Source organism: Apteryx rowi, unplaced genomic scaffold, assembly GCF_003343035.1.
Source record: "Apteryx rowi isolate R43461 unplaced genomic scaffold, aptRow1 scaffold_72, whole genome shotgun sequence".
NCBI classification, from domain to species: domain Eukaryota; kingdom Metazoa; phylum Chordata; class Aves; order Apterygiformes; family Apterygidae; genus Apteryx; species Apteryx rowi.
The window spans coordinates 2,978,617-2,990,378 of NW_020451005.1; the positions used below are offsets into that span (position 1 = coordinate 2,978,617).

General features: G+C 37.4%; 1 protein-coding gene across 2 annotated transcripts in view; it reads right to left on the reverse strand.

Annotated features, from left to right (window-relative positions):
- Positions 1-1,646: 1,646 nt before the first annotated feature.
- Positions 1,647-11,762, reverse strand: part of GAB1 (GRB2 associated binding protein 1) — a 101,363-nt gene continuing 91,247 nt past the window's right edge. The window contains exons 7-11 of one of the 2 annotated variants that reach the window (XM_026087492.1): positions 9,114-9,203; positions 6,827-6,920; positions 6,349-6,472; positions 3,386-3,508; positions 1,647-3,144 (exon numbers count right to left, since the gene is read on the reverse strand). In XM_026087492.1, coding sequence (XP_025943277.1) covers positions 2,986-3,144; positions 3,386-3,508; positions 6,349-6,472; positions 6,827-6,920; positions 9,114-9,203 — 590 coding nt within the window. In that variant the 3' untranslated portion in view covers positions 1,647-2,985. The remainder of the gene's footprint in view (positions 3,145-3,385; positions 3,509-6,348; positions 6,473-6,826; positions 6,921-9,113; positions 9,204-11,762) is intronic. The other variant, XM_026087493.1, reaches the window with a different exon arrangement.

Genomic DNA, 11,762 nt, shown 5'->3' on the forward strand with positions numbered 1-11,762 from the left:
ATTATGCTATCTGCATAGGCTGGAAACTGCCGTTTTTCATTAAAAAAGGGGGRAAAAAAAACCCTGTTCTTAATCATGATAACAATTAACATTACGAATACTGCCTGATCTAAAAGGAAGAAAGAATAAGTGTAATCTGTAAACCAAGTAATGATGTCAGCAAACTTAGAGCAAAATCATTTGCCAACACTAGTCCAACAACAAAGGCCAACCTCAGAAACTAAGTGAAGTATAAATGCCAAAAAGAATTAGAGATGCTCAAAACATCTGAAAAGATACTTTAGATATCAAAATATGAGTATCAGTGCTTGACTATAAAAATCCAAAGAGTTAAAAAAAAAAAAAATAAAGTCTTATAGTAGCTAAACATTTTGAGGAAATTTCCCAGTGCACTACTGAGTAACAAAAGTAGCATTATAGGGGAAATGAAGTGGTCAAACTAGAAACCTAACCGTGCGCATTCCCAACTGAGCACAGTGCCGGGAGTGAAGGATGGGCTATGAGGGGCGCAGGATGAGCAGCCCTTCCATTGCCCCCCCCAAATTCCCCTGCCCACTGAGAGAATAAAGAAACACAAGTTTCCAGTATTCCAAGACCAGCTTAATCCCTGGGCACAGGCGTGAGTACAGGAGCACACAATATGACTCTCTGCCACAATGACAACACCAAAAGAACTATTTAAGGGAACAGAAGCACGGAGATTATCTAATCACATCTGTCAAAAACTAGAAGCAACTCCACAGTGGGGATGCACTGCTGTCTTTGCACCAGCAAAATGCTTGCAGCCAGTGTCCCAAAGCAAGGCTACCTTCACAGTACTTTTTAACTACCAAGTACTCACCACGCCCATGGATGCTTCAACTTACCATCAGTGAGGGGAAGTTTGTTATTATTAAAGAGCTTCAAAACAGAATGGATTTATTGCTCCAGGATCTTTAAAGATTTGAACTAGTTATGCTTAATCAAGCTCCCTTGAAGCCTATTACACCACTTTTCCTGGCTCCCAGAAGGCTGGGACTCAGTTTAATTTAGCTGTTTCGAGGGGGAGAAAGGGGGTTTTCAGAGACACACTTCTAAAAAAAAAAAAAAATTAAATCTAAAAATTTTTAAAGTACTAAGTATTGTATCTAAAATCCACAATTTTGAAAAAACGTGGTTGGTATCTAGGCACCTTTATACACACATTAAATACTGCTTTGCTGTTTAACAGGACAGAGTTTACACATCAAAACTGAACAACTTGATTTATTTAAAATTCACCTCAAAATGCATTGTGTTTAGTTTCTTTTTTCTAAAATGAGCATTCAAAGCATCAAAATTACTAATTTAAAAAGAACCTTTGTTAAGAATAAGATAATTTACATACTGTAGTTTGTGGCTGTGAGGGGAGAGAAACAACCAATGGTAGATTAGGCACAGTACTGAGACCAACATGCCAGAAAACAACACATTTCTATGCTCAACTTTTAAATGATCTGGACAAATTAAAGCAAATGGGTGGAAAAAAAAACCAACAACAACAACTTACTTAAGGGCATTTGTGTAAAAAAAAAAAAAAAAAAAAGTGTTAGTAAGTTTTCTATCTAGACCTAAGTCATTCATGTATTTAAAGAACTCTCTTTTCTTCCAGATAACAAAAATGTTTCTAAATCAAGGCAGATTATTATTTGGAACTGGCATAGTAAAATAAAGGATCACAGTATACAGAGCTTAAAATCCTGTACCAGGAAAGAGCAACAAGTGGTTTACAAGGGGATCACTTAGGTATATTATCTAATTTTTAAAAACAGATATAAAATACCAGTTGCATAGGGATTTAAATATAAGGCCAAGCAGGAGATTAAAGTAAAATAAAGATCATAAGAAGGGCACTATGGTGTCAAAACATAGTATTTCCATTTGAATTAATGTCTAATTCAAAATCACAGTATTTTGCTAGTACTACAAACAGTGAATGTCAAACTGTCCCATTAATCTCAAACTGAAAACTGACATTAGAACTTCTAAATAGTACAAAACTAAAGCTCACTGTCTAAACCTGATCAGTGTATTAGCACAATAGTGCTTGGTACGTACCTGATTTATATACTCTACCTTCTGTAAATAATATAAAGGTTATTTCTTGTTAATAAGTGTGAGATCACAATATTACTGCATGCCATCAGTGGTTTGCAGGCTTACTTGATATTTAATTATTCAGTCTTTAAAAGTGTAAGATCCCACCCTGCAGAATCTTCACCCATTGAACACAGAACACTGTCTTTAATAAAATACAATAGAAGTTCCACCACTAACAACTAACATATAAGCCAGGATTGTAGGTCTAAACCCAGTATAGTTCATTATTATTAACTCACAGCAATTTTTGTTAGGAAGATAATCTGTAGACTTCCAAATAATCTTGTGTGTATTAAATATAAACAAGTATGTAACTACCGGTCATCTCTTGACATTTCAAGTAGATTATTCAATTGTGAAAGTATTTCTGCAAAAATCAATTTTAAGTTGTTAAAATGAAGTTCAAATATTAATTCCCATATCTACAAGTAGCTTAATTAACCTAAAATTGTAAGGAATAGTAGTGTAAGGAAAAAAATTCTCCAGATGAATTAGGCGTTAAGGTACACTAACTGGGAATACCTGAACCAACATCATAACTGAAAAAGTGCATAAACATAGTAATACTACAAATGTGTTAACTACAGAACAAAAGGTTTTCTGAAAGCTAAGCGATACTATTTTACATGTTATTTACAGGTTGCGAACTTTCCAGAGACCACAGAGCCAATTTAGGATCTTAAAATTCCTTTGATATATTTGAAGCATCCTTTGGCTTCCATCTTATTCGGTCAAGAACCTATTCACACACCAGTGAATCATCAAGTATTGTACAGTCAAGCAACACTGCCATTGTGGTTCTGTAATTCTTCAAAATTCAGAGCGATAAATGACACTTCTTTCTGTTCTTTGAAGATAAAGCTGTTTTCATTTTACACTTTTAGTAGGTGTTTCCGATTCTGTAGACTGTCTCCCATCAGTCCATGCCTCTCGTGTGCTCTTCAGTGCTAGTGTTTTCTGCTGGTCAACCACAACATAATCGACTCTTTCATCTGCCACGCTGCTGCCCGAACCACTGCTCTTTTTCTGGAAAAGGCAAGGGAGAGTGAAAGAGACGTTAAGACAAATTAACAACAATAGCTAGAGGTCCCAAACAGATCCAGGACAAGTAGAGCTTCCTCTGAAAGGTACAACGCACTCTCTCACCCACCATTTGACAAACTAATTAAGGTGATCCTGCTGGGGGGCTCACCTTCCCAGCAACTACTAGTGAAGAAATGCTAAACTCTTCATGGCAGAAATGCTTAAGTTCTCAAGAGCTGCTTACCTTACGAGGTGGGGTAGATTTCCCAGAATCTAGGTCCAGATCTAAATATTCTACTTGCTTATCTCCTTTAGGTTTTACCATAGGGCTGCTTCCTCCATCAAGGCTGTTGCTACCAAACAAATTCTGAAATTATAATATAAATAACTTCAGCTGCAATGCACATTCTAATGGGCCATATTATCAAATATGCTTACTACAAACTGCCTAAACATTCAAGGTTAAAGAACCGAGTGCTCTTGTAATGTGTTAAGCCATACATATTTTATTGGCACTGTGTAACAAGGGAACATATTCTAAGTCAAAAATGAAAAAATTAACATTGAGCTGGGGACACAGAGTCAAAAGCCAAGGGAGGAAAAGCCCGAAAACCCAACAACCAAACCCCCAAACTTAAGGGTGCCACCAAACCAATCTGTGCTTTCCATCTCATATCCCTTTCGTAGCATGAGATAAGGATGGAGTGTGCTTTTTTCTGAATATATAATGTCTCAAATTTAACATGATTTAATTAAAAATTCTGTATTTCTTTAAGTTATTTTCAGAATCTCAGCCTTATAACAGTGACAAAACTTCAAAAGAGACTTTTGCATTTCATTCAAAAGCCATCATAATTAAGCTGAAAATCAAAAGGTATTATTCAATTGATAAAACTGAAAGATTAAACAAACTTTGAAAAATTTGGGTAGGACTGCCTGAACTAAAGTTGTACTGCATGTACCTAAATTTCAATTAGCCCAGACTTTTACGACCTCACCTCCTCTGTCCTCTCCCAGCCTGATCCCTCCCTCTTAACAGGTGTTATAGGAACAGTACAATAGAAGGACTCTTCTCTAAAAGATAAAGAAAAAAAAGGAAGACAGAGGGCAGCAGTCAGCAAAAAATGAAGAGCAAGGCAAAGGAAAGACAGAAGGGCAAAGCTGACAGCAACTTGAAAGAAAAAGCAGAATATTGCTCATTTTATTAAGTAAACCAGAAGTGTGACACATCCAAACAAGATAATCCGAAGCTGATGACAGAAAAGGATGAAAAAGTATGGACTTATTTCTAAGATGTAGTTAGAACAAATAAAAATTTCCAAAATGTCCGTGTAATTAGCACATTTTAAGACAATGGCCTTGAGATATCTGCAAACATTCAGGTTCTCTAGGAAATAAAATACTTTATGGGTTAAAGCTTAACGGGCTTGGCTTTTTTAATGCAAGTTATCTATTAYATCTATATCACCCAATTCATTTATATTAATTGGTAACAAGGACAAACACAAACGACTGATATAAAGTTCATTTTTGCTGCCCAACTTCTCTAAAACACATTTCTTCATATTTAACATATAAAAGTCAGAATCTGTATCACTGTTTCCAGCATAAAAAAACGTATTATTCTTTAAACAGAAAAGGGTCTATACTTCACACAAACTAGACAAGCATGATGTATGCATTAGAAAAAAAAAATCAAACATACTTAAACAAAAACAAAGAAAAATCTTCAGAGCAACCTTGAAGAATGAATGGTGCAAGCAAGCAGAAGATGTTAATGATGGGCCATCCTAGCTGTGATATTAAACATCCCACCTTAGCACTCAAGTCAACTCCCTGAAAGGGCATTCCAAGACTCAGCAGAAATCCCCACTTCGAATTGCGATTCTGCTATGGACAGAAGTGTGGGTACAGGCAATTTGCAACCTTTGTGTACAATGGGACATCTCTTCCAACTGCAAAATGGGATGGATGTTCCTGGTTACTTACCAGTGCCTCTTGCACAGTGCTCTCCTAAGGGATCAGTTAAGTTTTACATCACTGGCTCTCAGCTGCAGAAGTGCACTTCCCCCGGGAGGTGCGCCCGCAGGAGCGGGTCAGACACCGCACAGAGCACGAGCCAGCACGTTTCTGCTGGGCTTGTGACCTTGCACTGAGCCAGAGCTGTTGCAGAGAAGCCAGCGGCAGGGGCTCGCGCAGGGGCCGCATCCAGGGGCAACAGCGTGAGCAGGAGGGGAGGGAGGCTGGAGGAGATGGGGAGGGAAGCTGGGACAGCAGGGATGGGAAAAGCCAGCAGCACTGCGAAAAAGGAGGGGTCCAGGGTGTAGTGAAATAGGATGTGGGCAGACAAACAGACAAAGCAGAGAGGGTGGCAGGCAGGTCCTCCCCCAGAGGCRGCTTGGGAACCACGGCTTTCATAATGCTCTAAAGATGAAAAATGCTACTGTACTCCCTAAGCAAGAATCCGAGCAGTAAAGACATAGTGAGTACACTGAAACTGCCTTGAACCAAACGCTGGGCTGAAGGTACAAGTTTTATTCTGAACCACATCTTAGTTTAGGCTTAGGACTCCCCCCCTGCTTCTTAAACACAGCACACATCATTAATTTTTCTTAGCAGGTTCTTCACTGACTGCAGTACAAGCTAAATATCTGAAACTACTCTCTGAAAAAATTCTAATCGAGAGGTGAAAAAAGTAGATATTCAGAACACAAAGACCATTTCTATGCCTTTTTTTTTTTTAAGAAACCTAATAAATGCACACRTAGCTCAGATTTCATAGACTGTAAACAACAAATATCAATTATTTTCCCTGTTCTTCCCACATTTCTTGGGAGATCTTCTTTCGGTAAAGGTCTTTAAGTATGCTTCAGAAGTCCTAAGATAGTTTATTTCCCATAATGTCACAACTGGTGCCTACCCTGGGACCAGCAGTTACAGACAAGAGGAGAGAGTTTGTAGGCAGGAAAAAAAAAAGACATTTTGAACTGCTTTGTAGAACAGATACGCATACTAACCATACTCTAATTAGATACAGTTATGCTCTTATTTTTCTCAATGCAATCTTAACAAAATTACAGTTGTTTTATAGAGGKTTTTTTTTTGTTTTGATCTAGAAATGTAAAGGGAGGCGATGCTGAGTGTTTGCATGATTTAAAAGTAAGGACTGCGCAGGAAGAGAGTAGTTAAGATGTAGATTTTACATACTGGGTCTTCAGTGGACTGATTTGGATTCATGGATACATAATTCTCTTCACTGTCGTGCGAGTCACTGCTGGAAGTTGTGCTATGAACTGAATCCGGTCTGGGAGACATGGGAAACCTGGAGGAGCTAATTACCAGGAATTATTTTACAAACAATACATCCTGAATATCTTAAACCTCCTGGTAAACAACAAAAATAAGCATATTAGAGCTGAAATTTTCATCCAAGTCACATTTTCCGGTTATACAGTTCTTTATATTCAATATTACAAAATAAACATTCATACTGACACACTTTGTTTCAATGCATGTGTGCATACTATATATATACACACACACGTACACAGATACACACACTTCCAAAAGAAATCTCAATCTATTACACAGGCTAAAAAACATAATGCAGATGCACATATACATTTATTCACACTCCAGTCAATGAAAACAAATGATCTAAATGAGGAAAAGCTAAGAAACTTACTCTCGTGCAAAACTTCTGGTGATAGGAGATCTAACTGGGGCTTGTAATTCTTCCCATTCAGGCAGAGGTTTTATTTCTAGTGGAGCTGGTTTTGCTATATAAGAAACAGACATTCTTAAAGCACAGGACATTTCTAAACAAACTTAAATTCAACAGCTTTTCAAAGTCTAAATAACAAAAAGAAATACTATTTTTTAAACAGTGAACACCAGTTAGGGAAAGGAGACACCGTTCAGTTCTCAGAAAGTCATGAAATATTCGCTTATATTTTAAACTTTCCCATTATTGAAAACCAACAGTAATTAGAAAAAACACAATTTAAGAATTTTGCAAGACACATTTGTACATAGTAATTCTATTTCGAAAAGAGACTCTGAAAACGGCAGCGTCATGTTCTGCGTTAATTGTGTCACAAAAACTTGTTGAACTGACAAGCACAGGACAGGCTTGAGCGACTGTTTCAGCTTAAACTGCCAACACAGCCAGCTCCGGATACTTTTCTTAGCTCATGAACAATTATTATTATGCAAAACCTGCCCTCACTGCATACATGTGCGCTTACTGATTAGGTTTCACAGCTGAAAGTGTGGGCAGAATCTGTAACGAAGATAAAGTTTGCAAAACTGACGGATGAGCCAATACCTAGCTTAAATTCCAGAGGCATTTGGCTTGCTCTGGTGCTCATCAAGCTCAGTGCTCATCAACTGAAGAGCAGAGCAGCAGCGTGTCATTAATGACAGCGAACACGACTCTAGAAAAGGTGCCATTTCAAAATTCCATTTTCGGAACAGAACAAGTTAAGTATTAGCAAGAAATACATTATCCCTCCCTCCAACCTCTTTTTTTTTTTTTTTTTTTTAACCTTTCTTAACATAAAAAAAAAAGTAAAAAAAAGGATCACAGAACTTGTTAGGGTAACCACATGCAGTCAAACTGTTGTTACAGTTCTAATCTCATCTCCATCCTCCCTAAACTGTTTTAACAAAATAAATTTTAATGCCATTACAACAAAAAAAAMCCTCCCAAAATCGATCAGTTTGTTGCATAATAACAGATTTATCAAGATCAAATTTCAGGCACTAAGAACTAGTTCATGAGGAGTAAAAGCTGTCATAAGTGACCACATGAGGAACTGAAAGAAATCAGTTGCTTAATCAGTGTGGTCTTCTTATAAGGAAAAAGCAGAACTGTACTCAGTAGACTTTCATAATACTTGCTCTTCAGATAGAGTTTATTGAAAAGTCAGCTATCTTATGAATTCGATATAAAGACTCATAATTCAAATTTTCGCATAAGTTTGAGTCTTTAGCACCCCAGACAGTTCTCTCCGTTAGATAAAATGTCATAGTTACTCACTCAGAACACATCATGCCTACTCCAGTAAAACTGCCACTTTAACTCATTTAATCATAAAGCAGTCGCCCCAGACTCAGAAGAGTATCTACAAGTCATCTGTGTCAAGATATAAGGTATCATATGAGATAGGGTGGCAGAACTGAACTTTACGGAGGCAAGATGATACTGAAGCATGAGTGACACAACAAGACACCAGCACGACTCAAGTGCTGTGCAAAGGCCTGAGGCTGAACGGCAGCTATGGTCAGCAGCCAAGTACAGCACTCGGGCAGAAACAGAGCAAGGATTTTGTCCGAAGCCCTCTGAGGGCAGCGGGAACAGTTCATCCAATTCCAGTGGGCTTTAACAACCAAAGGTGCTCATCAATTACAGCTCTGTGGCACTTTCTGCATTATTTGCAATTTGCTTTGACTCATGTACAAGGCACCAACTTAGCACCTTCAATAAAGCCAGTGAGACTCTAATTGCAATGCTTATTAAGATATATAGATAGAATCTCTGCACTAATACACGGTCACCAGATCAATCTTTTGCTGCACTTCAGCCTTTAGCCAACAGCTGGAGACCCAAGTGAACTGTGGTTTCAAGTTATTGCCTAACCAAAGTTACTTTAAGCAACTTACAGGTAAGTCACATACATTTGTTTCTAAATAAGCAGATACAAAAGTAAATCCAAACTATGAACAGCTAAAATTTAACAGATCAGAACACATATGTCTAGGAAATGTCTCCTTGTGCTGTTCAAGACAGCAAGGCTTTTCTTCCTTGTAAAAGGAAAATTTTTGCTTGGCAAGAAAAATRCATCCATGATCTTAGATTATAATAGAAGTAAAAAGGCTTTATGAGAGTTCAAATTCTAGAAAAAACATTTTTCTTAACTCTTGTTTTATTTTTATAAAGCTCCATATACATACGGTGCTAAAGTACATACCCTTTCTTCTTGTAGTAAAGTCACCTATGGTTTGTGAATCAGTTCGCTCTAAACCATGTGGTTTAGGTCTTAAAATTTTAGGGCTTTGACCTAATTGGTAAAAAGAAGACTCTCTTAATATAATGTTCTTTTTATAATTGGAAGATGGAATTTTGTACACAAGCAGCAGAACCCCCTGCAGAAAGGTTAACGCCACAAGCATAAGCAAGCTGCCGAAGGGGAGCTTTACAGTCTAGCCAGGTCTCACGCTAAGGGCTTAAGCTCCCCACTCGAAACAAACAAAATACTGCATGCAAGAACTTGGTCAGAGGCAAGCACAAGAGCTGCACAAAAAGGCTAAAAAGTGCATTAACAAATACTGTAACTCATCTTTACTATTAAATTCTTTTCAAGTTGTATTACATTAAAAATGCCTTATTTGAGGAATATCTAACATGACACGAGAATAGTTGTCTTTCAGATGTAGATTAAATTACTCTAAGAAGTTAAAGCCTCTTTATTCACAATATTACTTTAGAAATAGTGAAGCTCTCGGGAGGTCTCCTATCCACCATGCACTCCTCCACCCCYCCGACCCCCAAGAATCCTTTTCCACACTGTATTTGTTAAACTTGTTCCCCATAGGTCTGCATCAATCCATATCAAAATCTGTCTATATCAAAACCATCTCCCTGCGCTTGCAGAAGCAGAGTGACTTTCGTTCCAAGTTCCCAGCCTGCACACTGGCCCCCTGCCGCAGCACAACCCAGCCTCCACCACAAACAGCCCCAAATGAAAATAACATGTTTTTAAGCCATTGTTTTTTTTGTGTTTGACTACATGTGGGTGTAGTAGGTACACTAGTTATTCCCTAATATTTTATGCTATCATGTAATGTAACAGTTTAGATGAATTTAGTAACAAGGTGAAGGGTACAAAGTAAGAAAACATATTAGAGACAATAAGGTCTTTACAGACAGTAATATACCCCTTTCCCTTTAAAGAAATTCTTCTTACTTAACCTGACAAAACACCGCAAGCAATTCGGATCACCTGGTCTATTTTATATAAATATGATCAATAGTGCATAATAACCCTAATCTTTCTTCAAAGTGTATGTTTAGYGTTTGTTTAATATTAGACGAGATGAGTGCCTTCAGGTGGTACACCAAGAAGCCATATGAAAGGTAAATCTTTACAATAAACCTAGTAAAATGTTGTTAGGTCTGATTATGTTTGAAAAATGCCCTACAGCACCAAATGGAAAAGGACTGGCACAGACTCAGAGGTGGGCTGGTACTACCAGCAGGGAGCGAGAACGCTTTGTAAAAAATAAATTTGGCAGCAAACACCAGAAGTTTGCAAATCACTACCCCAAGGGTTTTGCATATGAAGTGCTCTATTACTGTTATCACTTAAGTATTGGGAATAATCAAGTAACAACAAGCACGGTAAACAGAAAGGTTTTGTACCGTATCATTAACTGTTATGCAGTGCTGCTGAGTGACCATGCAGGTAAGACAAACTTATTTATTTATTAATATTACTATATAGCAACTTCCTTAAAAAAATAAAGTGATTTTCACAGAGAAGGTTGTTTTCTAATTTCAAAGACAGATGTTTCCTTACATGGCTAAAAGTGCTGATAAAAAGACCAAGTGGTTGGGCAATGCTGACCAAAGACTCAGATTATAAAGTAGCACACCAAAGTATTTCTGTAAAGTATGCTGCTGACTGTAGCTAAGTCAAAAGCATGACCCAGCATGTTGGCCAAGTTTATTCTGAACTGATTTGATATTCTTAGGTACCTTGCCTACAACTCTAGCATAGAAGCTTGTGCATATAAGACGATCAAGATCTCAAAACTGATTGAACAGATTTGTAAGTTCAAATTCAAACATCTTCTACTAACAACAAATTGATGCTGAATATCATTATCTAATATATCAACTTTGTGTTCCACAGTCTTCTAATCTGATTAAAAAGAAATTTGGGCCAATCCAACTCAATTTAAAACACCAGCCAATGCACTATCTTATCAGCACAGATCCCAAGTATGGTGAGAAATCTAGCAAGGTAACAGTGTTAATGAAATTATTTAACCAATGTGCACTTTATAACCTCTCTCCTCTTACAGCCAGATGTAAGGTCAAGTGCCTGAAACTAATAATATAAAAGATAAGAGCAATGACCTCAGCGCTGTGACTCATTATTTCTACTTTTGTTAATGATTCCACGTGGTCTCATGAAACCAACTTTCCAGAATTATGATTACCCCCTTTTGTAAAATATGGGTATTATGTAATTGCCTCCCTCATACTCAATTTAGCATTTCTAAACTCTTTTGAGACTTTCAAAAGAGCTATACAAATAAGCATAGATCGCTATGATATCCCTCTTTTGCACCAGACAAGAACATACAAAATGTTCCAGTGTAAAATATGCTCGCTGCGTTTTCATCTCCTGCCGCTGAAGGACAGTGTGACCTAAATACCAATTGGGTGGCAAAAGAGTTTGCTGCTACCAACCAGCCATGATAATGCAATTCATTTAGTTTAATATGGCAGAGAATTAAAACGCTTGTGCAATTTTTTCTCTCTACATAACAAAAACCAAAGCTCTAATCTCTGCTGAGGAGCTTATAATGTGCAGTAGAAAAGATCTGACACT